Source organism: Nycticebus coucang, chromosome 14 (genome assembly GCF_027406575.1).
Source record: "Nycticebus coucang isolate mNycCou1 chromosome 14, mNycCou1.pri, whole genome shotgun sequence".
Taxonomy (NCBI): Eukaryota; Metazoa; Chordata; class Mammalia; order Primates; family Lorisidae; genus Nycticebus; species Nycticebus coucang.
The window spans coordinates 94,918,307-94,941,571 of NC_069793.1; the positions used below are offsets into that span (position 1 = coordinate 94,918,307).

A 23,265-nucleotide genomic window follows, 5' to 3' on the forward strand; every position below is an offset into this window, starting at 1 on the left:
ACAATCATTCACATATTTCAGTGAAGCTCACATAATATAGTTTTAGGGGGAAAAGATCCTTATCAGAGAATTGTATTTTTATATTAAGAATTTTAATTAGTTGCTTCTTGAGAATGGTTTACTTTAATTGCACATCTTTATCAATTCCTTGAATGTTATGGGAGTAGCATTCATAGGAAAACAGGTATATAATTAGTACCTTACCTTACTTGAGTTTCATTCGTTCCGAGTTTTGTTGTTAAAGCACAATTGCTGTGTGGAAGCAGTGGCGCTTCTGTAGTATATTGAAAGCGCTTCGTATCTTGGCCAGCTTTGCCCCTTGGCAACTTGCATGACATTGTGCCAATTACTAAACTGCTGCGGTTTTTCATCTACAAAATCAGGATAATAACCCTGCTTGGCCTTATGGAATTATTGTGGGGATTAGGTGATAGACTGGGGGTAAATGCTTTTAACTAGTGTCGGGTGTGGTCACGTGGAGCCATCATGTTCATGAAGAAAGGTCATTGTTTGCTTGCATCGCCACCTGGCAAAAGAAGCGTGAAACTTTGTGTCTCTTTCCTTCCTAGGCCTTTTTATATACTTTTTCTCTGCCTGAAATGTTTTTTCCCCTTTTTTTGCTCGGTGAAACTTGTTCTGAAGTTTTTTATTCAAATGATAACTGCCTTTGATACCTGCACATGATTTTCAGCCTTCTTTGAGAAGAATAATTGTTTTCTTATCGACATTTCATCTTCTCTGTGGTACTCACAACCTGGGATTGTAATAATTTATTCTTGAGGGTAGGGAATGTGTCTTTTTCATGTTTTTTTTTTTTTTTTAAGGGACAGTAAGGTGTTTGGGAGGGGATCTCATGTTGCTCAGGCTGATCTTGAACTCCCAGGGTCAAGTGATCCTCTTGCCTCTACCTCCTGAGTAGCTGGGACTATAGGTGCGCACTGTTGTGCCCGGCTTTATTGTTGTGTTTTTAACACCAGATCCCATGCCTGCCAGACATTTAATACTCACTTACCAGGTAAGGGTTTCAGCAGAGCCTGTACTGAACACTGTGTTTTGACTTTCTGCCTAGGAACTCTTTCCTGTCCACACCATGTACTTTCGAGACAGTTTTCTTTTTTAGGAATGCAGTAGAAGTGCTTTAAGTGTTCTGCCCGTTTGTCTTACAGAATGTTAAAAAGATATGTACTTGAGGGTTGAGATTTAATTACATTAATAATTTTAAGTGTTAGATCAGGACATTCTTAAATTAAACTGGCTTCTTATGTTTTGAATTGTGAGTACCTAGTGGTGACTACTAGTAGAGTTTTATGCCACTGCTGGGTCTCATCCAAGGCACTAACGGCTTTACCCATGATGATTGCTTTTGTATTATCAGTCCACATGTACAGACAGTGAGAAGGCTAAAAGCATCTTAGGATTATTTTGGAAGTAGTTTTGGCTATGTGCATCCTAAAAGGGACCTCCAGGGGTCTGTGGTTCACCTGTGCGAACAGCTGCAAGAGATACGGAAAAGGAATACTGACTGGGGAGAGTGGGGAGAAGAGTGGCTCTTAGCAAAAATGGTTTGTTTTGCCTCAGTTTACCATGTTGAGCAAACTGACAGTTGATGAAATTTGACATTCTCCACTGACAACCTATAATGAGTTTGGCCACTTTACCATTATAACGGAAATCACTATTTTTTGATGGATTTTTTTGCTAGAAGAAGAGATCAACTTTGGGAAACTTATCACAAAACCACCTTCAGAAGGAACAACTCTAAGGGTAGAAGACCTTGTAAAACAGTATTTTCAAACTGCAGAGAAGGTAATTTCTTACTTTTGAACATGGCTTGCTTTTTTTTTTTTGAGACAGAGTCTCATTATGTCACCCTCAGTAGAGTGCCGTGGCGTCACAGCTCACAGCAACCTCAAACTCTTGGGCTTAAGCGATTCTCTTGCCTCAGCCTCCCAAGTAGCTGGGACTACAGGTGCCCGCCACAACGCCTGGGTATTTTGTTGTTGGTGTTGTAGTTGTCATTGTTGTTTAGCAGGCCTGGGCCAGGTTCGAACCCACCAGCCTCGGTGTATGTGGCTGGCACCCTACCCACTGAGCTATGGGCACGAGCCTTGAACATGGCTTTTTAAAACATTTCTTAATTTAAAATATATTTAACTGATACTTTAAACAAAATGAATCCTCAGAATGTTTCTGTGAAGGAAGTAGGGTGACAGTTAATTACAAGTATTTGTGGTTGTTAAACATCTAGAAAAATCCATAATTAATGTTAGTTATTAATATCATTATTAATGTCACTGTTATTATTGATGTTGTTATTCTTGCTCTGTGTTTTTATCTCTACTGTAAAAGTCCAGTATCTACTGTTCTCAAATTTGGATGTGATTTCAGAGTTACTTTACAAAGACTGGTGGTGGTGAAACCCCAAACCTGCTGTCCTGTGTACGTGCCACTCTGGGATCTTCTGGCTCTGTTAGTTTCCTATTGCTGCTGAAACAAATTTCTACAAATGTGTGGTTTAAAATAACACAAATGTATTATCTTAAAGTACTGTATGTAGAAATCTTACACATATGGACATATTTCTGTGTTCCTTTATGGAGTCTCCGAGGGAAACTCCAGTTCCTTCCTTTCCCAGCTTCTTGAGGTGCCTACATTTCTTGGCTCTTGGTTTCCCTCTTTATCTTCAAACCTAGCAGTGGTGTGTCTCTGTGACCGTTCCGCACAGTTACATCTCCCTGCGACCCCTTTCTACCGCTCTGCCCTGTGATTACACTGGGCCCACTTGGATACTCTCTGCTAGTCTCTGTCTTTTACAGATGGCTTTATTTCCCTTTCGTCATGTCTTCACAAGTCCCATATTCACAGGCCCCAGAGATTAAGGTGTAGACATCGTTAGCGGGCATTATTCTGCTGTCCACACTGGTTAACCTAATCTCTAATATTAATCCTTAGCTGCCATTTCTGGACTCTGTATCCCAGCCACTCAGGCCTCTACATTTTTGCCTGTCCTATCCTCCCCTCCCTTTCCTTACCAGTAGCCTTAATTACTGTTCACTGTTTTGGGGTTTGTTTTTTTTCCTTTTCCTTTAATAACTAGATAACTTTTGTATTTTTCCCCGATAACATTATTCTGTAATTTTCCTTGCTCATATATGATTATTTTGCAAGAAGTAGATGCCATTTCTTTATCCAGTGATTCGTATCTGCCTTACAGAACGTACAGCTCTCACTGTTAACAGAAAGAGGAATGGGTGAAGCAGTACAAGAATTTGTGGACAAGGAGGAAAAAGATGCCATCGAGGAATTAGTGAAATACCAGCTGGAAAAAACACAGCGATTTCTTAAGGAACGTCATATTGATGCTCTAGAAGATAAAATTGATGAAGAAGTGAGTAACTAATTTAGATAGTTAGGTCTGTTTAGACCATCTGTCTTTAAGAGTAGCTCTGAGTTTTTTTCAGATAAGTCACTATTTAACCGCTCCAATTTGTTTAGTTTCCTCATCTATAAAAGTGAGATAATAAAATGAAGATTAAATTGGAAAATGTCTAGAAAGTGCCTAGAATGGAGTCTCACATGTAATTGTACTGAATAGATGTTACTGGGATTCCCCATAGATAGTATCTTCTCTTGAAGATCCCTAAAGTGCTTTTAAATTAACTTCATAGGATGAAAATTCCTGTTTATTTCCAGTTTTTAGTAAGTTTTGATTGAGATTTTGAATTTAATCTAGAAATTTAATTTTCTTTAAGCATAAAAGCGGTGGAAGATTACACATGAAAAGCTGTTTAGATTTGGCTACAGAGAAATTTTAAATCTTTGCATATCAAATTGTCGAAAAACAAAATTAAAAGTGTTGATATGGGTGAAATATGTGTGTATGGGCAGAGCTTTTATAAATGTTAAAAAAAGTAAACATTTTAATAGAATAAGGAACAAAGAATATGAATAGGTGGTTCACAAAAGAAATATAAATGGATAATAAGCTTATGAAAGTATTGTTTAGCCTAGGATAATCAAACTAAAATATATTTTTTATTTGTCAAATTGGGAAGCAATTTGAGAAAAATAATATCTAGTACACTGCTCATACAGTATTATGTTTGACTAGTGATTTGAGAAAAATAGTGCATATGGTGCACTATTGATGTAAGTACTATGTTTGAATGGCTTTACTGAAAGTAGTTTGGCAGTGTATATCAACAGGTTTAAGCTTTATCCTTAAACTCAGCCCTAGAAATTTTCTTCCCCCCAAACAATTTATGTATGGATTGGTTCATATAAGGATTATCCACAGTAGGGAATAATTGGAAATGTTTTGATACAATAAATGGTGGCATGTATACAGTATAGAATTCTATGCCACCATTATAATGTTAAATTGGAATAGAATTTTAGGACACAAAACTATAGATAATATAATTCAGTTTTTATCTTATATGTGAGTGTGTGTATACATACGAAGAGTGAAGGAAAATATTATAACCATTTTATCAATAGTTATGTCCAAGTAGGTGGATCATGGGGTATCACTTTCTGTATTTTCCATGTTCTCCCAAGCAGAACAAAACATTGTTTTCAGAGCTCATTCCCTTTGGCTTTCGTTCCCTTAAAACCTTCTGGTGTCCCTGTGTATCCTCGTGTTACTCAGTGCCAGTCAGCTACTGTCAGAGTTAGGGCAGGTAATCTGGATGTATTGCATTTGTTAATTTTTAGCATAGATGGATTCTCAAGTATCACAAGTAAAACGTGACCATTCCTACCTGGAATGACATCACAACTCCCGGGCCACAGAGAGAAAGGAAGAGTGAGAATCTGTGTGTGTGTGGTGTGCTGGTTAATAGGGCTGAGAGAGTGCGACCTGAACTAGAGTGCCTGTGTTCAGTGAGTGATCTAGCCTCTTTGTACCTCAATTTCCTTATCTGTAAAATGAAGATAATAATAGAACCTTCTTCAAGATTATTCTGAGGATTAAAATAATTAATTCATGCAAAGTCCTTAGAATCCCGAACGACACAGCACCTGCCTGGTGCTGTTCCTCGGACTCTCAGGTCTCCTTAGCACTTTCGATATGCTGCATACTACTTAGAGCACTACTACAATACTATGCCATCTTTTTAAAAAGTATTATTCCTGGCTGGGTGTGGTAGCTCACGCCTGTAATCCTAGCACTCTGGGAGGCTGAGGCAGGTGGATTGCTTGAGCTCAGGAGTTCAAGACCAACCTAAGCAAGAGCAAGACCCTGTCTCTACAAAAAAAAAAAGAAAAACTAGCCAGATTGGTGGTGCAGTCCCAGCTACTGAGGAGGCTGAAGCAAGAGGATCCCTTGAGCTCAAGAGTTTGAGGTTGCTGTTGTGAGCTATGATGACACCACGGGGCTCTACCCAGGGAGAACAGAGTGAGAATCTGTCTCAGAAAAGAAAAGCATTTTTCCTGTATTTTTCCTCTTCTACTGAATCAAACTAAACATGCTGTTGTTGCTTTTTTAGCTTAAAAAACAAAACTCTCATTCCCATCTCCCTTTAGCTACTATGTTTCTTTGTTCCTCTTTTTATGGCTTTGAAGAGTTTCTGCATGTTCTGCTCCTTCCTTTTTCTCTTAAACCCTTCCCTTCAGGCTTTTGGCACCATCGTTCCAGTGAAGCTGCTGTGTCAAGGTCACCAGTGACCCCCATTGCTAGATCTGCTGTCAGTTTGCAGTCTTACATCGCACTTGACCTCTTGTGGGACATTTTTCATTGACTTTCCAGACCACATTCTCTTCTGGTTTTTTCCTGCCTCCCTGGCTGCGTATTCTCAGCCTCGGCTGCTGAATCTGCTCGTGTCTCCACCCTCTTTAACTGGGGTGCCCAGAACTAAGTCCTGGGATCTCTTTTTCATCTATACATACCCGTTGTGATCTCATCCAGCTTCCTGGGGTTAAATACCATATGTTGATGACTTTCAGAAGTCTAGCCCAAATCCCTCCTGTAACTCAGACTTCTGTAGCCAACAGCCTGCTCGGCATTCCCATTGGGTACTTAATAGACACCTCAGACTGGAATGGTCCCCTCTGACTTGCTGATCCTCCCCTGCTCTCAGACCTGCTTTCCTCAGGCCAACACTTTGAAATCATCCTTGACTCCTTTCTTCCTGTCACCTGTAGGCTGTCTGGATCCTTTTTATCTTTGCCATTAGAATGTGTGAGTGCACGCTGTCCGGCTGGCTCACGCTACCGTCATCACTGCCATTGGTTTCTCACTGGGTCGTTCCGGTAGCCTCCAGACGGGTCTCTCTGCTTCCACCTTCACCCTTCTTCCCCGTACCCTCTCCCAGTCCCCACCCCCACCGCCAATTCTGTTCTCAGGTCAGCCAACTGAATTCTCACATATTTTAGATCTAGTCATTCCTGCCCACAAAAAAGTCTTGACAGTTGCTCACGAGGCCTCACTCCGTCTGGATTTCTGTTATTTCTTTACCTTCATATCTTCCAGTTACAACAACACCTTGCTATTTCCTAAATACACCGAGGTCCCACCCACTTAGGATACTATTTTAGGAAGCCTCCTGGATGTCTTGCAGCCAAATGTACAAGAGTGATTGAGCAACGTAATAAATATTCAGGCCTCATCAGGGAGAGATTTTTAACTATTTTGCTGAAGTATAATACCATAGGATAGTAGAACTTTTTTCCTCTGTAGTCTGATAGACTATTTTTCAGTGACATGTAACACTTTGGCAGCAGGTAGTAGAATTTTGCTTTGGGCCAATATATTTTTTTTTTTTTTGTAGAGACAGAGTCTCACTGTACCACCCTCGGGTAGAGTGCCGTGCGTCACACGGCTCACAGCAACCTCTTAACTCTTGGGCTTACGCGATTCTCTTGCCTCAGCCTCCCGAGCAGCTGGGACTACAGGCGCCCGCCACTACGCCCGGCTATTTTTTTGTTGCAGTTTGGCCGGGGCTGGGTTTGAACCCGCCACCCTCGGCATACGGGGCTGGCGCCCTACTCACTGAGCCACAGGCGCCACCCAAGGGCCAATATATGTTTTTAAGAGTACATTTCTGCTCGTTTTTTGAGACAGTCTCACTTTGTTGCCCTAGCTCACAGCAACCTCAAACTCTTGGGCTCAACTGATTCTCTTGCCTCAGCCTCCCAAGTAGCTGGGACTACAGGTACCCGCCACAGTTCTTACTCTGGCTCAGGCTGGTCTCAAACTTGTGAGCTCAGGTAATTATCCACCTTGGCCTCCCAGAGTGCTAGAATTACAGGCGTGAACCACTGTGCCTGGCCCATTTCTGAAATTTTAATGTAAGTAACTAGAAAGATGTGATTTCTTTAATCAGTCTTTTGTGAGGAAAATTATTAAATGTCCAAGTTTTATGTTACAGGGTAAAGTATTTCTTAATCAGTTGTAGCCCATTACCTTATTTTTATACAACTGGAATAAGTAACATGTTTGTGATAACTCTGTTATGATCTAGGTACGTCGTTTCCGAGAAAGTAGACAAAAAAATACTAATGAAGAAGATGATGAAGTTCGAGAGGTAATTTTTCTGTTGTAAATTCCTATGCTTTTATTCAGTTTGGTAAAGTAAAATAACTAGTAGGTGTATTTAGAATAGTCCAATAGGCCAGTGGAGTCCATAGGTGTGGATGGGAGTGTGAGCAGGTGTTGGGTAAGGATGGCTGCCTTTTGATTGGTTTCAGTTCAGCCTACAAATATTCTGCCTACTGATGTCGCTTTTTTCTTTTTTTTTTTGGTCCTGTCTAAAACTTACTTTGTTGTATGTGGGTGGGAGGGAGCATATACAACAAGAGCACTTATTAATCAAAGTAATACCCAGTTACTATCAGAGCATCTTAATAGGTATAAGATAAAATCTTACTCTATTGAGCTGATATATTTTGGCAAAAAAAGAAACTTAGTGGGCGGCGCCTGTGGCTCAGTCGGTAAGGTGCCGGCCCCATATACCGAGGGTGGCGGGTTCAAACCCAGCCCCAGCCAAACTGCAACCAAAAAATAGCCAGGCGTTGTGGCGGGCGCCTGTAGTCCCAGCTACTCAGGAGGCTGAGGCAAGAGAATCGCTTAGGCCCAGGAGTTGGAGGTTGCTGTGAGCTGGGTGAGGCCACAGCACTCTACCCAGGGCCATAAAGTGAGACTCTGTCTCTACAAAAAAAAAAAAAAAAAAAAAAAAAAGAAACTTAGTGTTTTGGTTAGCAATGTTACCAGGGGTAAATAATTAAAATAATTAAAGATTATTCCATCGCTAGTGCTGACTGTTACAATTGGCTTGAGCACCGTCATCACCATCTTCTCAGTCTCTTTCCAGGCTATGAACTACAAGTTAGCAACCATTTACTCGAATTTTGGGCCTCTTAGCTGATACTCAGTGAATTCACAATTGAAGTCTATTTTCTTAACTTTTCTAATCGTCCTTATGTTTTATGATTGCTATTCAGTGTTTAAAAGTTGGACAGCAAATCTAAGGCCTTGGGGCCTCATGGAGCTGGGTTGTGAATGTGGCCTTTTGACTTAATCCAAATCCTTTTAATAAAGGGATTTGTTCTGTAAAGTTTAGATTTGGTGGAGGGGCCGCACTTGGGGGATCCGGAGGACCACATGTGGCCTTGAAGCTGTGTGTTCCCAACCCCAACGTGTCTACAAGATTTTCTCAGTTTGGTAGGTAAGAGACGTGTGAGGAAAATCTTTATTTTTGCTAGCACCTTACTTACACTATCTTAGTTTCCATTTTATAATTGAGAAGACTGAAACTAAACTCAGGGTCACATTGTGATGGAGCTGGAATTTGAACCCAACTATTTCTGCCTCCAAGTCTAAATTTTTCCACCATCCTCTGTCCTATCAAAATTTTAGATTGTAATAGTATTAATTCAATGCATGGCCAATGAATGGCTAAAAATGAAAAACTTCTAAAACTATCAGGTAGCACATCAAAACTGCATAGATGCAACTGCTATACCTTTTACAGATGGTTTTCTGGAAGGTAAGGGGGAAAAGGTATAGATTAGGAATCCCTTATCACATTTATTATATTTGTAGTCATTCATTATAAGGTGTGCCCTTAAAATAGAAAAGATGGTTTGGTAAAGAGCAAGAATGAATGCTAAGAGAAAATGATTCCTGGTTCTTAGATTATCCAGCTTGAACTTGATTAGCTCTTTCAGTTTAACAGATTACAGAAATATTTATGTTTGTTTCTTTTTTTTCAAGCTGTCGCCCTAGTTAGAGTACCATGGCGTCACAGCTCACGGCAACCTCCAACTCCTAGGCTTAAGTAATTCTCTTGCCTCAGCCTCCCAAGTAGTTGGGACTACAAGCGCTCGTCACAGCACCTGGCTATTTTTTTTTTTTTGGTTGTAGTTGTCATTGTTGTTTGGCAGGCCTGGGCTGGATTTGAACCCGCCAGCTCTGGTGTATATGGCTGGCGCCTTAGCCGCTTAAACTACAGGCGCTGAGCCAGAAATACTTATGTTTGAACAGGTCCTTTGTGTTTGAAGCCACTAATTTCAGTTTTCATTAATCTTTTAAAAGGATGAACATTTTATACAAGGAAGAAGTATGAGTTTAGACTCTGTGTTTTAAGGCTTTTTCAGGTAATCAGAGTTTCCTAAGTAATTTTTTAGCAAGCCATATAATGGCGTGTATGTTTTCATTATCAGCTTACTACTTAGAGCATAGACAGTGGAGTCTGACATTTTGCCAAAGTATAATTCACGGCTTTGCAGAATCATTTAGCTTAGAATATGAATCACAGTACCATGTGTAAAGTATTTCAGCAGATAAGAGTATTAGCCCTTTTATTTAGAGAAAAAAAATATTATGCTTTAAAGTCTCTTGTTCATTTGAAAAATCTCCCAAGTCTCTTTTTAAATTATAAGTTCACATTTAAGTAATTGGCTAAACAGTAAATATTAGGCTCTACAGGCCATATATGGTGTCTATCACATATTCTTGGGTTTTTTTTTTTTTTTTTTAACAGCCCTTGAAAGATGTAAAAACTATTGCAACTCTAACCCACAGTACTTAGTTTACCTGGACTCTGATTTCTTATATTCTAGTAGAGTTTGAGGCAGGTGGTTATCTTCTTTCAAAATGTAATACCAGGTACTATCAACAGAGTGAAAGGTGACCCACAGAATGGGAAATGATAATTGCAAATCATATCTGATAAGGGTTTCATATCTAGAATATATTTTTAAAACTTTTAAAACTCAACAGTAGCAACAACAGTGAAACTTTAATTTAAAAAACAGGCAAAAGGCCAAGCGCTTTTTGTGGCTCACATCTGTAATCCTAGCACTCTGGAAAGCCGAGGCTGGTGGAGCTTCTGAGTTCAGGAGTTCCAGACCAGCCTAAGCAAGAAAGAGACCCTGTCTCTACTAAAAAATAGAAAAAAACTAGCTGGGCATTGTGGTAGGTGCCTATAGTCTCAGCTACTTGGGAGGTTGAGGCAAGAGGATTACTTGAGCCCAAGGGTTTGAAGTTGCTATGAGCTTTGACGCCACGACACTCTACCCAGGGTGACAGTGTCAGACTCTGTTTCAAAAATAAATAAATACTTAAAATTAAAAAATGGGCAAGAGACTGAAAATAGACATGTCTACAAAGAGATTTACAAATGATCCATAAGCACATGAAAAGATACTCAACATCACTAATTGTTAGAGAAATGCAAATCACAATAACACATCACCTCATACCTAGAAGGATGTTTATTATTGGAAAAAAAAGAATGTAAGTTTTGACAACATTGTGGAGAAATTGGAACCCTTGTGCATTGCTGGTAGGAATGAAAAATGAAGCAGCTGTTGTGAAAAACAATATGGCAATTCCTCAAAAAATTAAACATAGTATTACCTGTGATCTAACAATTCTACTTCTAGATATATAACCAAGAGAATTTAAAGCAGGGACTTACAGATATTTGCACACCCGTGTTTATAGCAGCATGGTACACAACACTCAACGGAGAGAAACAACCCACATGTCTGTCAGCAAATGAATGGATAAGCAAAATGTGGCGTATACAGGCAATGGAATTTTACTCAGTCTTAAAAAGGAATGAAATTCTGTTACATGCTACAATGTGGATGAAACTTGAAAATGGTATGCTAAGTGAAAAAAGCCAGATGCAAAAGGCCAACTACTGTCTGATTCCACTTCTATGAGATAACCTGCAGTAGTTAAATTCATAGAGACAGAAAGCAGAACAGTGCCTGGGGGAGGGAGGAGTGAGAAGTCACTGTTGATGGATGTGGAGTTTCAGTACGGGATGATGAGAATGTTCTAGAGATGGATGTGGTGGTGGTGTATACCAATGTGAGTGTACTTAATGCCTTTGTACTACATTCAAAATAGTTACAAGAGTAAAATTTATGTTATGTATATTTCAGCACAAATAAAACAGAGGAATACAGGATAGTATGATTTCAGGTCTCCCCAAAGTATATGGCAACATCTCTCTCACTGGCTTTAGATCTGCACTCATGGGATAAGGCTTTAGAAGTAACATACTTCAAAGATAACAGTAAACTCCAAAGTCCTTCACATGGCAAAAGGTAGAGTTAAAATAGGATTTGAGAGTCGTGTTTGAGATGATAAAAATGGAGATAACAGTATTTAGGTAAAAGGAAAAATACAAAATTTAGAGGTGATTATTAGCAATTCAGTCCTAGAAATTAATCGAGTATATTCATTTTAAATTCTGCTAGATCTGTAAATGGTCACACAATCCACATTCCAGCCAGTGGCTTCTGGGAGTGCTTATTTCCCTGCAGCCTTGCCATCTTGATGGATTACTGTGTATCTTGAGCTTTACAAATTTAAGGGATAGAAAACCACTAACTGCTGTTATTTTTAATTCATACTTCTTTTTTTACTATTGAGTCTGAGGAATTTTTATGTTTATAAATTCTGTATAGTTATATGAAACAGGTGGGTTATTTTTTGCCCAAATTTTCTTTTTGTGGGTAGGTCTTTGGTCTTTCTCCAGTGGTCTGTAGAGTGCTTCCTTGAGCACAGTTGTGTGTTCTGTGTCTCCATGTATGCGTACACAGAATAGTACAGCATAGTGAGGGTTTTGCCACATAAAGAAAGTGTTTACTTTTTCCTGAGGCTTATTTGTTTAAATCTGGAATGGTTGGTGAGTTACATCCCTTTTTTGCATACATGGAGATACATACATGGTTTTTTTTCTTCTATTAATATAATTCATTATATTGACATATATCTTTTTTTTTTTTTTTAGACAGAGTCTCCCTTTGTTGCCCTCCCTAGAGTGCCGTGGCATTATTGCCACAGCAATATCAAATTCTTGGGCTCAAGAGATCCTCTTGCCCCTTCCTGAGTAGCTGGGACTACTGACGCCTGCCATAATGCCCAGCTAGTTATTTTTAAGAAATGGGGTTTTCATATCAAGATTGAGTACATAGGATTCATGCTTCTCCATTTTTGTGATGCTTTACTAAGAATAATGTCTTCCACTTCCATCCAGGTCAATACGAAGGATGTAAAGTCTCCATTTTTTTTAATAGCTGAATAGTATTCCATGGTATACATATACCACAGCTTGTTAATCCATTCCTGGGTTGGTGGGCATTTAGGCTGTTTCCACATTTTGGCAATGGTAAATTGAGCTGCAGTAAATAGTCTAGTACAAGTGTCCTTATGATAAAAGGATTTTTTTCCTTCTGGGTAGATGCCCAGTAATGGGATTGCAGGATCGAATGGGAGGTCTAGGTTGAGTGCTTTGAGGTTTCTCCATACTGGAGGGAGGAGGGTGGGGCCTTAGTGTGTGTCACACTTTATGGGGGCAAGACATGATTGCAAGAGGGACTTTACCTAACAATTGCAATCAGTGTAACTGGCTTATTGTACCCTCAATGAATCCCCAACAATAAAAAAAAAAAAAAAGAAATGGGGTTTTGCTCTTTGCTCAGGCTGGTCTCGAACTCCTGAGCTTAAGCAGTCCACCTGCCTTAGCCTCTCAGAGTGCTAGGATTATAGGCATGAGCCACCACATCTGGCCCCCAATACATATCCTATTATTGACTCATCCTTGTAACACCTAAACTCTATGGTAATTTATGTATGGATCTTTCCCTATGTTCAGAATTCTGTTTACTTTTGTATTCATAAATAAGATACTGTAATTTTCTTTTGGGGCATGCAATTCTTTGTCAATTCATATCGTGATAGCATTGTAAAAAAAGCTTGTTTTTCTTTATGCTCTGGCACTATTGAAATAATAGTAGGATTATCTGTTTTTTGAAAGTTTGGCAGAATTTACTTATGAAACTTTCTGGTTTTGGTCCTTTTGGGGGATATGTTTCTTTTAACAGTTTCTTAAATTTTTCTTTGATAATTGGTCTGTTGAGAACATTTGGTTCCCTCCAGTCCCTTTAGATAGGCTTAAGTTATTTATTTTCCAAATTAAATAGAATTGAGCATTCTGTCATAAGTCTTGATTTTCCATGGATTTCACCCTCCATTCTTATTTCTAATAATGTATAGTTGTGTTTTATTCCTTTTTATTAAGCTGTTCAGTGATTTTTATCAATGTTGCTTTGTCCCAGAGGACCAGTTGTTACATTTATTAATTTAAAGGGGTTTTGTTTAAAATTTGTTAATACATAGTTTTATCTTTATTCTTTTTAATATGTGATACTTTCTTTTGATAGACTTTTATTTTTCCTAACTTTTTGAAAATGGAATGAACTTCTTTTTTAAGAGACAGAGTCTCACTTTGTCACCCTCAGTAGAGTGCTGTAGCATCACGGCTCACAGCAACCTCCAACTCCTGGACTTAGGTGATTCTGTTGCCTCAGCCTCCCGAGTAGCTGGTAGGGACCACAGACGCCCGCCACAACACCTATTTTTTGTTGCAGTTTGGCGGGGGGCCGGGTTTGAGCCCACTGAGCACAGGCGCTGCCCAGTGGAATTAAATTTCTTATATTCATTCTTATTTAGCAAGCTGTAGGCTTTCTTACGAGTACTACTTTAGCTGTCTCATATGATGTTATATATAATTTTTTTTATGTTCTAGATATTCTACTATTTTAGTTTTGTTTTATAGTTTGACTCTAGTTAACTTTCAGGAGGCAGGATTTTTGCTTTATTATTATTAACATCTCATTGCATGCCGATTAGACAGTATGATAATTCTATTTCTAGCATTTATTAAGATTTCCTTTGTACCCTATTATACATCAATTGAGAAGTTTCATAGGGTCTTAAAAAGTAGTATATAGAGAGAGCTCCAAAAAATGTACACACCTTTTGTTTTATTTTTTTTTCTATTGTTGGGGAGTCATTAAGGGTACTAAGAACCAGGTTACACTCCTTGCATTTGTTAGGTAAAGTCCCTCTTATAATTGTGTCCCGCCCCCAAGAGGTGTGTCACCCACCTGACCCCCCACCCCCTTCCTCCTTCCCTCTCTTCACTCCCCCGTTCCTCCGTCCCCCACCACGTACCAGCATCACTTGTCTTCATATCAGAATTGAGTACATTGGATTCTTGCTTCTCCATTACTGTGATGCTTTACTGAGAAGAACCTTTTAAGTGCTGTTATCTATGTATTACTTTTCAAAGTTAAACTGAAGGTGCTGTTACTGGTGAGTGTATCTAGATGCTACACGTATTCATTTTACCGGCAATGTGTACACTTTTTGGGAATGGTCAATTTTACACATTTTTTTGGCACCCCCAGTATTATTTATTTTCAGACTACAGAATTCAACATGTATCCATTAGATCTATTAATTATGTAATTTAGGTCACTTTTTTTTTTTTTGCAGTTTTTTTTGGCCTAGGCTGGGTTTGAACCCGCCACCTCCGGCATATGGCGCCAGCACCCTACAGAGCCACAGGCGCCACCCTAATTTAGGTCACCTTTTAAAGGTCTCCTTTTAAGAATGGACAGGTGCTTTTTGTTATTCTCAGTAGCTGTGTCTCTAAAGTTACTTCTAGTCCTTAGGTTCTAATGGGCCACTAGTTATAACATTTTTGTCAGTACGACTCACCCTGGAATGAAGCTTATATAACCTAAATTTTCTCCATAAGGCACATCACAACCTTATGCCTAGGATTACTAAACAGCATTCCAGAACTATGTTGGAGGAACATTTTAAACACCAAATTAATAAGTAAAAGGAAAATAGTGGCCTTGTAAGATTATAATACTGTATTTTTATTGTACCTTTTCTGTTAAAATATGCAAATACCAGTGTCTTCCAGTTGCCTCCAGTATTCAGTGCAGCGATATGCTGTCCAGTTTGCAGCTGAGAAGCAATAGGCCATGGCACTTAGCATTGGTATGTAGTAGGCTATACCATATAGGGTTGTTAAGTACGTGCTAAGATATTTCACAAAGAGGAAATCACCTAATGACACATTTCTCAGAACATATTCCTGTCAAGTGATATGTGACTGTACCACAGCAAGGACACTGTCTAAAGTACAGGAGCTAAAACAAGGCAGAGTGGCTAATGGTTTAACCTTATGTGGGAGGTGTGTGTCAGGCAGCACACGGTGTGTGTGAGAAAGTCATAAAGTATCGCAGGTATTGAGTTTATGGTTACAGATAAATTCTGGCAATTAGATGAATTTGTAAATATGGAATTTGTGAATAATGAGGGACTGTACTTCATTTTGGACAGGAAAGATGAATTGAAATCTTTTCCTACTGTTGTTTCTTTTTATTTTTTGTGGTATTCCCTGAAGTCTTTTCTCTTTGCATAGAAAGGCCATGTCAAGCTCTTTATGCAGTGATTTGTTATTTCACCTCAACTAAGATCATCTTGAAGTTCTGTAACCTCCTACCCTGACCCCCCCCCTTCACTTCTGTGCCCACCTTGCCTGACTTGTCTATCTGCCTGTTTATCTATTCATTTAGTCCTCTTTCTCCTTTATGGTATCACAGAGCTTAAAAATGCTGTGGTCATTTATTCCTACTCCCAAAACTTGCCATCCCAAGCAAGAAAGACTGTTGTCATGGCCTCTTGGGATATATACATCAATTTTGGAGTACTCTACAATGCCCAAAATTCTTAACTTTCTCCTAAGCTAGGTTAAATACTCATTATAGACCAGGTGTGGTGGCTCACACCTGTAATCCTAGCAGTCTGGGAGGCCTGGATGGGTGGATAACTTGAGCTCAGGAGTTTGAGACTAGCCTGGTCAAGAACCTGTCTCTACTAAAAAAAAAATAGAAAAAGTAGCTGGGTATTGTGGCAGGAGCCTGTAGGACCCAGCTACTTGGGAGGTGGGGCAAGAAGGTTGCTTGAGCCCAAGAGTTTGAAATTACCATGAGCTATGATGCCGTAGTACTCCACCCAGGGCAACAGAATGAAACTTTGTCTCAAAAAAAAAAAATCATTATACTCATTAATTCTTCTTCATAGGTTGTGTGATTGTGATTTGAGCTATTTTCTAATATTTTTGAAAACATTTTGGTATTTTGTTTTTGTTCTTGTTACATTTTGATTGGTTTAAGGGAAGAGCAGAGCAGAATTGCTCTTATTTTTAATCAGAAAATCTATATTCATTTTAGAATATTTGGTGAAGTCTCAAACTTGTCATTTCTTACCAAATTAAAAATATACGACATATTCTTGGTCTTAAGGTTTTTATTCTTAGGCTTTCAGTTGCTATATTTTACTTAATTTTTATCATATATTATAGAACCTCTGTAAGTTGACCACCCAGAGGACTGTGACACTGGTCAACATGTGGAGGTGGTCAACATAAGAAACTAGAGCTGCTGTACTGATAGGTACATGTGGTGCGTGTCCAGTCTGTGAAAGTCAGGTCAACTTAAGGAAGTGGTCAGTGTGGGGAGATGGTCAACTATGGAGATTCTACTATATTTGGAAGAGATTATTGTTCCATCTTTTCCTCATTACAGAAGTAGTATTTTAGCAAAGTATATTTTAGGAAACGTGAAATATTCAGAAATACAGAAGACAAGAAAAGCACCCTAAAATGTTACCTCTCAGTGATAACAGTTTTTATGTTTTTTTTTTTTTTTCTTGTTAGTAAGAGCTTATTCTAAAAAGCAGCTCAAATGATGACAGTCCCTTATAAATGATCTTCTGAATTAGGGGTGATTATTAATATTTCAGTTCTGGAAGTTTTGAGTCTGATATTTTATTTTTCTTGGTATACCTTTTCAAAAGGTCTTCTTTTACAGGTAGTAGTTTATTAATAAATTGATCTAACAGATAAGTATCAAAAAGCATTAAATTTGGTGGGGAAGTTCTTTATATTTTCATAGCATGATTAGTGAAAAATATAATGTAGACAGTTTGACAATGTCAGGTGTTTACCTGAAGGGCCACATTAATGGTTTTTAGGCTGCTGCCTTATCTCCTAACAGGTGCTTTCTCCATATCATCCCCCTCAGGCTATGAATAGGGCCAGAGCTCTCAGATCTCAGTCGGAGGACTCTGCTTCTGCCTTTAGTGCCGATGACCTGATGAGTATAGATTTAGCAGAGCAGATGGCCGATGACTCTGACGATAGCATCTCAGCGGCAGCCACCAAAGGAAGAGGCCGAGGAAGAGGTCAAAGAGGAGGAAGAGGGCAGAGTTCAGCATCCAGAGGAAGGTCGCAGAGAGGAAGAGGTGAGCCCTGAGGACAGTCTTTACCGCGTGGTCAGACTTGCCAGCTGAGTGGGAAATAGAGAATTCTGTCTTGTCGGGATTAAGTTACGAGTTTTTATTTCTAAAACATAATCTTAAAAAATATATTTCCATAATGCATGAAGATAGCCTTTAAAGCAGTTCTGACATGTACCTTTTACTTCAGTGAATGGCCACATGCCCATAGGGTTTTAACTGTTCTTAACCCCTAGTTTTTAAAAGCATCACTGTATTTTCATACAGGACCTTGTGAGTACGTTTAATGTCTTCTGTTCTCACATCAGGGTAACAGGCAGATATGAGTTGTTAGGAGAATGGCTAGCTAATGACCACTGGCAACAGGAAGGAAACTCCAGAGCCAGAAAGATTATTATTTTTTTTTTTTTGCTGTCGTGGGATGCAAATGCCATCCTTATAAAGTGGGCTTCATAAAATTTGTTTAGAAGGAAAAACTACTCCCATACAATTTGATTTCTAAAATAATAAATTATCATTGTATTGAATGTAACACTGTTATCACTGAATGATTCAAACAAACAGAAATTGGTCATCCAGTAACTCACTGATGTATTATATAAATCCATCTCTCAGGATGTTTTAAAATTATTTTCAATAAATATCCACAGGAATTTAAATTGGTAAAATGAATACTAATGTAGTTTAAAATTTCTAGGAAGAGAAATTCCCATCTTCTAATGATGACTTTTATTATCCTTACATTTACAAAATTTTTCCTTAAATTTTAATTGGACAAATGTGAACCAAATGTGGCCCAAAAGAATATATTGTTTCTGAGGCTGGGCATGGTGGCTCACACCTGGATCCTAGCACTCTTGGAGGCCAACACGGGTTGGATTACTTGAGCTCAGGAGTTTGACATCAGCCTGAGCAAGAGTGATACCCTGTCTCCACTAAAAATAGAAAAACTAGCCAGGTGTTGTGGCTGGCACCTGTAGTCCCCAGCTGCTAGGGAGGCTGAGGCAAAAGGATTACTCAAGCCCAAGAGTTTGAGGTTGCTGTGAGCTATGGCATCGCAGCACTCTACTCAGGGTGACAGAGTGAGACCGTGTCTCAAAAATAAAATAAGATAAAAATATTTCATGCCTGCTATGGAATAATGCCCAAGCATTAATATCAATGACTTAGCTCTTCGAACTGTAAGTGCAACCCTGTTCCATTTAGTTCCATTCAATCTAAATAGAGCAAGAAGGACGCTATTGGCCAGGTGAGGTGGCTCACACCTGTACTCCTAGCACTCTGGGAGGACAAGGCAGGTGGATTACTTGAGCTCATGAGTTTGAGACCACTCTGACCAAGAGTGAGACCCCATCTCTACTAAAAATAGAAAAATTAGCTGAGCATTGTTGTGGGCACATGTAGTCCCAGCTACTTAAGAGGCTGAGGCAAGAAGATCACTTAAACCCAAGAATTTGAGGCTGCTTTGAGCTATGATGATGCCACAGCATACCCAGGAATGAGAGTCTGTTTCAAAAAAAAAGAATAGGTTCTGAAAATTGATTAGTCAGACTCTATATATTTCTTCTTTTATGTATCTTCGGGCTTTTACAAACTTAATTAGCTTTCATTTTGGTATTGTGTTTAAAAAACAAAAAAACATAGCTACTGATAGGATTATATATTGACTGCTCCTCATTTTAACAGCAGGCACTCGTCTGGAGATAACCACTACTCATAGCAGGAGTTCAAAGGCTGCTGGATCAACATCTAGAAATATGTCTATAATAGATGGTAAGTATAGACTGTAAGTTATCAATTCCAATTTAAAAGGAACAAAGCAATACTCCTTAGGAACCTTCATTTATTTGTGTTGTCATCAATGGGAAGCTTTTTAAAGAGAGGATAATAGGGTAAAGTATTTCTTAAAAGATCTTTGTAGTATATCAGAGCTATTGAAATGGGTAAGCTTTAAAAATTATGTTTTATAATTGTTTACTTTTAGCTATTTTATTATTATCTCCTTACGACAGAGAGATCACAGCAGCCTGGGAAAGTCAGGCCGTTAGTCGTTACACCAGCGGTGGTGGAGAGAGAAGGGAACTAACTACCTCTTCCCCTGATGTTACCTCGCTTTCTCCAGGCTGCTGCTGTCAAGTGTCTGGGGTCTAGAGAGGGGTCACGCGAGCTGCATTTGTGAAAAATTACAGCTAAGATCTTGGGGTTAATTTGTGTGTGTGCTATGGCCTAAAAATTGACTTCAACTTCAGGAGACTTATAAACTGTTTTTAATATTGTAGTTTATGAGATCAGCCTAAGTTGTTAGTCAAGTATGTGTTAAGATAGGTGGTGATATTTTTTCTACTTAGCATTTATTATAGAATATATTCATGTGTATTTTATTTATTATCTATTATTTGAGGTTAATTGTTGTCTCACTTTTTTAGCTATGATTAACTTTTGACACACTGGGGAGTTGAACTAATGCTCACAAGATGCAGTTTATCAAGGGTAAATATAAATGCATTTATGTCCAAAAGGACAGCCACACAAATAGAATTGTGAGGTGTGTGAGTTTAACAGCAACCCAAGTGAAAAAGACTTAGGTCAGCTAAGAGTTGCACAGGTCAGCCTAACTGTCCAAATCTGTTGAGGTCTGAAGCAGTATTAGTAGAAGCAGTGGCTTCTATAGCATGTCCTGAATTGGATGTACCATGCCAAGAATGGTACTCATCTTGGAACTGTATATCAAGAAAAATATCAACTATATATGATCATTCAGAAGAGAAACCAAATAATGTGAAAAAATTGTTGAAGAAACTTGGGATACCTAACCTGGGAAATTTTAGGTCTTAACACAGATCATGTTCTATCATGTGAAAAGTGAAATAGATTTGATTTGTTCAGTCCCAGAAGCAGTGGTTTTAAATCTATTTGAGCTTATGGATTCTCAAAGAGAAGCTGTGACTTCTTGCCTGAAATGGCACTCACATGCGATTGCTCAGTTGGAAAGGGTTCAGGAGTACACTTGACGCCTATCTGCGTCCTCCAGATCAGCGTTTGTGGCCCAGTGAGGATGGATGGGAAAAGCTAGAAGCAAACTTAGCTAATGTTTATCGTCTCATAGAATGGATCTGGAAGACTTAAGAACAACTTTCTGCTCCCTCATGTTATAGATGAGGGAACTGAGCTAAGCAGTTTTGTCCTGAGTTGATAAAACTATTAATAGTCCACTAATGGCTAGTATCTATGAAACTGCACACCTTTTAACAAGTGTGTGGGGTAGGTACTTACTAAGTTTTACAGAAAGGGAAACTAGGGCTTTGAAAAGATAGGTGACTTACCTGAGGTCTCATAACAAGCCAGTACCAGAGCTTGGAATGATGGTGTGTTCTCTGGATTCCATAACCAATAGTTCACCACTGTACTAGTTTCCAGAGTAAGATAAGGTTAGAAACCTAGCTACTGGCTCTCAATAGAGCACTCTTTGCATTGTACAGAATAACCTGTTTAATTAATACAAAGATTGGAGTAAGCTACTTTGGAAAGAATGGAATTGTCACTCCATTAAACACAGTTTTCAGCATTATTGGATGACAGCTGACACTGGAGAAAGGATATGAACAATAGATTGATTAGATGACTCTACATAACCTTACCAAAAATTCAATTGCTGTATTTTTACTCAGATATTATTCAGTGCTTCAGGAGAGCTGACTTAGATCCTTAGTTTTGACTTCAGAAACATCTTTATTGCCATTTAGGCAATGACATTCAGAAAAATGCTACTCCTTTTTGGTAGGTCTCATACAAAAGCAGAGAAGAATAGGCAGCCTGGTAAATTGGAAAGGATGTAAGCTGAGTTCAACTCCCAAGTTCAGCACATGTTTGCTTTGTGGTTTAAGACAACTCACTCGCTCTCATAGTTTACATATGAGTTGGGAATAATAACCTCTACTGGATTGGGTTATTCTGAAGATTAAATAAGCCAAGACCTGGCACATAGTAGGCATTTATGAAATGTGTTGTTGCTGGTGCTTACCATTGGCTGTGTTGTGACTGTGACCGTACAGAAAGAAGAAGCAGAGTGAACCTACCCATGTACACCGCAGCCCTGCCCTGCGCCTGCCTTGTGAATGTGGGGGGACGCGGAGTGAGTGAGTGGATGAATGAATGAGGAACATAGAAAAAGGGAGCGAATACAATACGAACACCTGCACATTAAACCACCAAAGTGCAGCATGCAGTTGCCAGAGTCACAGATTACCTACCTTTACTTTAGCCCAAGTTGCTTTTATTTTTGTCCTGGCTTAATTGTTTAATATGAAGCATTCCTTGACACTGGTAGGTAGAATTAATCACTTGAAGTGACTCTTTGGGTTTCTTATTAAGAAATCAGATATAAATTACAGCTATTGCGTGTTTTTTTTTTTTTTTTTTTTGTAGAGATAGAGTCTCACTTTATGGCCCTCGGTAGAGTGCCGTGGCCTCACACAGCTCACAGCAACCTCTATCTCCTGGGCTTACGCGATTCCCTTGCCTCAGCCTCCCGAGTAGCTGGGACTACAGGCGCCCACCACAACGCCCGGCTATTTTTTTGGTTGCAGTTTGGCCGGGGCCAGGTTTGAACCCGCCACCCTTGGTATACGGGGCCGGCGCCCTACTCACTGAGCCACAGGCGCCGCCCGCGTTTTTTTTTTTTTCTTTTTTTAAGTAACCAATTTTTTCCACAGCTTGCTGTCTTTGGTGTTCTGTGATTTCACTGTGATGGATTGAAATTTCTTTGTTATTCTCCTTAGGATTTATTGGGCTTTATGAATCTGTGAATTGGTATCTTTCATCATTTCCAGAAAATTCTTAGCTATTGTTTTTTTGAACGTTACCTCTCTGCTATTCTTTTTCTCCTTCCTCTGGGCCTTCAGTGACGTAAATATGAGACTTTTTTGCTCTATCCTCATGTGGCTCATGACCTCGTTGGTGTTTTCTTTTACTTTCTCTTCCTGTGTCACATTCTGAGTATTGTATTCAGTCCTCTGCTTCACTCACCCATTTTTTAAACCGGCCTTTGAATTTTCAACTATCTTTTTTTTGTATGTTTGGGGTTGGTATAGACATTCTATTTGGTTCTTTTTCAACATGTTTTGTCATTTTTAATAGTTTTTTTGAAATTCCCTGCACATATTTTTAGGTATGTCTTTGATTTTTTGTGTGTGCATAATAAGAGTATTCATTTTGTATTTTCCATCTAATGACATAGTGTCTGACTGTTCGGGCCTCTTTCTGTTGGTTCGCATTGATGATGACTTACTTCCATCCACGTTTTGTTGTCTGGTGTCTCTAGAAAATTATCAGTAGAAATAATTTGAGACCTCAGGTGAAGCTGTCTTCATCCAGAGTATTCATCTGCATTTCTCCAAGTTTGTAGGGTACTACAAGTCTTCGACCACTTTGAACTGAATGTGTAACTTGAGAGTTACTTGGATCAGTCGGGGGATATGGTAATACATGCTTATGAAATCCTGTTTACCTCTGTTTTCTCTTTCACCACTGGTGTCCCACCTTAAGGTTAGGGGCAAATGCATTAGGCGCCCTGCTTTAAGCAGGCCTTGGCTTAGAGTAGCTCTAACCCTTACCCTCCAGGACTCTCACAACCAATGTTAACATTT

General features: G+C 39.0%; 1 protein-coding gene and 1 non-coding gene across 4 annotated transcripts in view; both read left to right on the forward strand.

The window, feature by feature from the left end:
* The window catches only part of MRE11 (MRE11 homolog, double strand break repair nuclease), a 71,743-nt gene that overhangs the window by 31,398 nt on the left and 17,080 nt on the right, over positions 1–23,265 (forward strand). For 2 of the 3 annotated variants that reach the window (XM_053561857.1, XM_053561858.1), the window contains exons 12-16: positions 1,703–1,806; positions 3,215–3,388; positions 7,464–7,526; positions 17,407–17,626; positions 19,307–19,393. In XM_053561857.1, the coding sequence (XP_053417832.1) occupies positions 1,703–1,806; positions 3,215–3,388; positions 7,464–7,526; positions 17,407–17,626; positions 19,307–19,393 (648 nt within the window). The remainder of the gene's footprint in view (positions 1–1,702; positions 1,807–3,214; positions 3,389–7,463; positions 7,527–17,406; positions 17,627–19,306; positions 19,394–23,265) is intronic. The other variant, XM_053561859.1, reaches the window with a different exon arrangement.
* LOC128566230 (small nucleolar RNA SNORA51) lies at positions 21,626–21,751 on the forward strand. Its single transcript, XR_008374515.1, has one exon. It is a non-coding gene; the product is annotated as a small nucleolar RNA SNORA51 (small nucleolar RNA).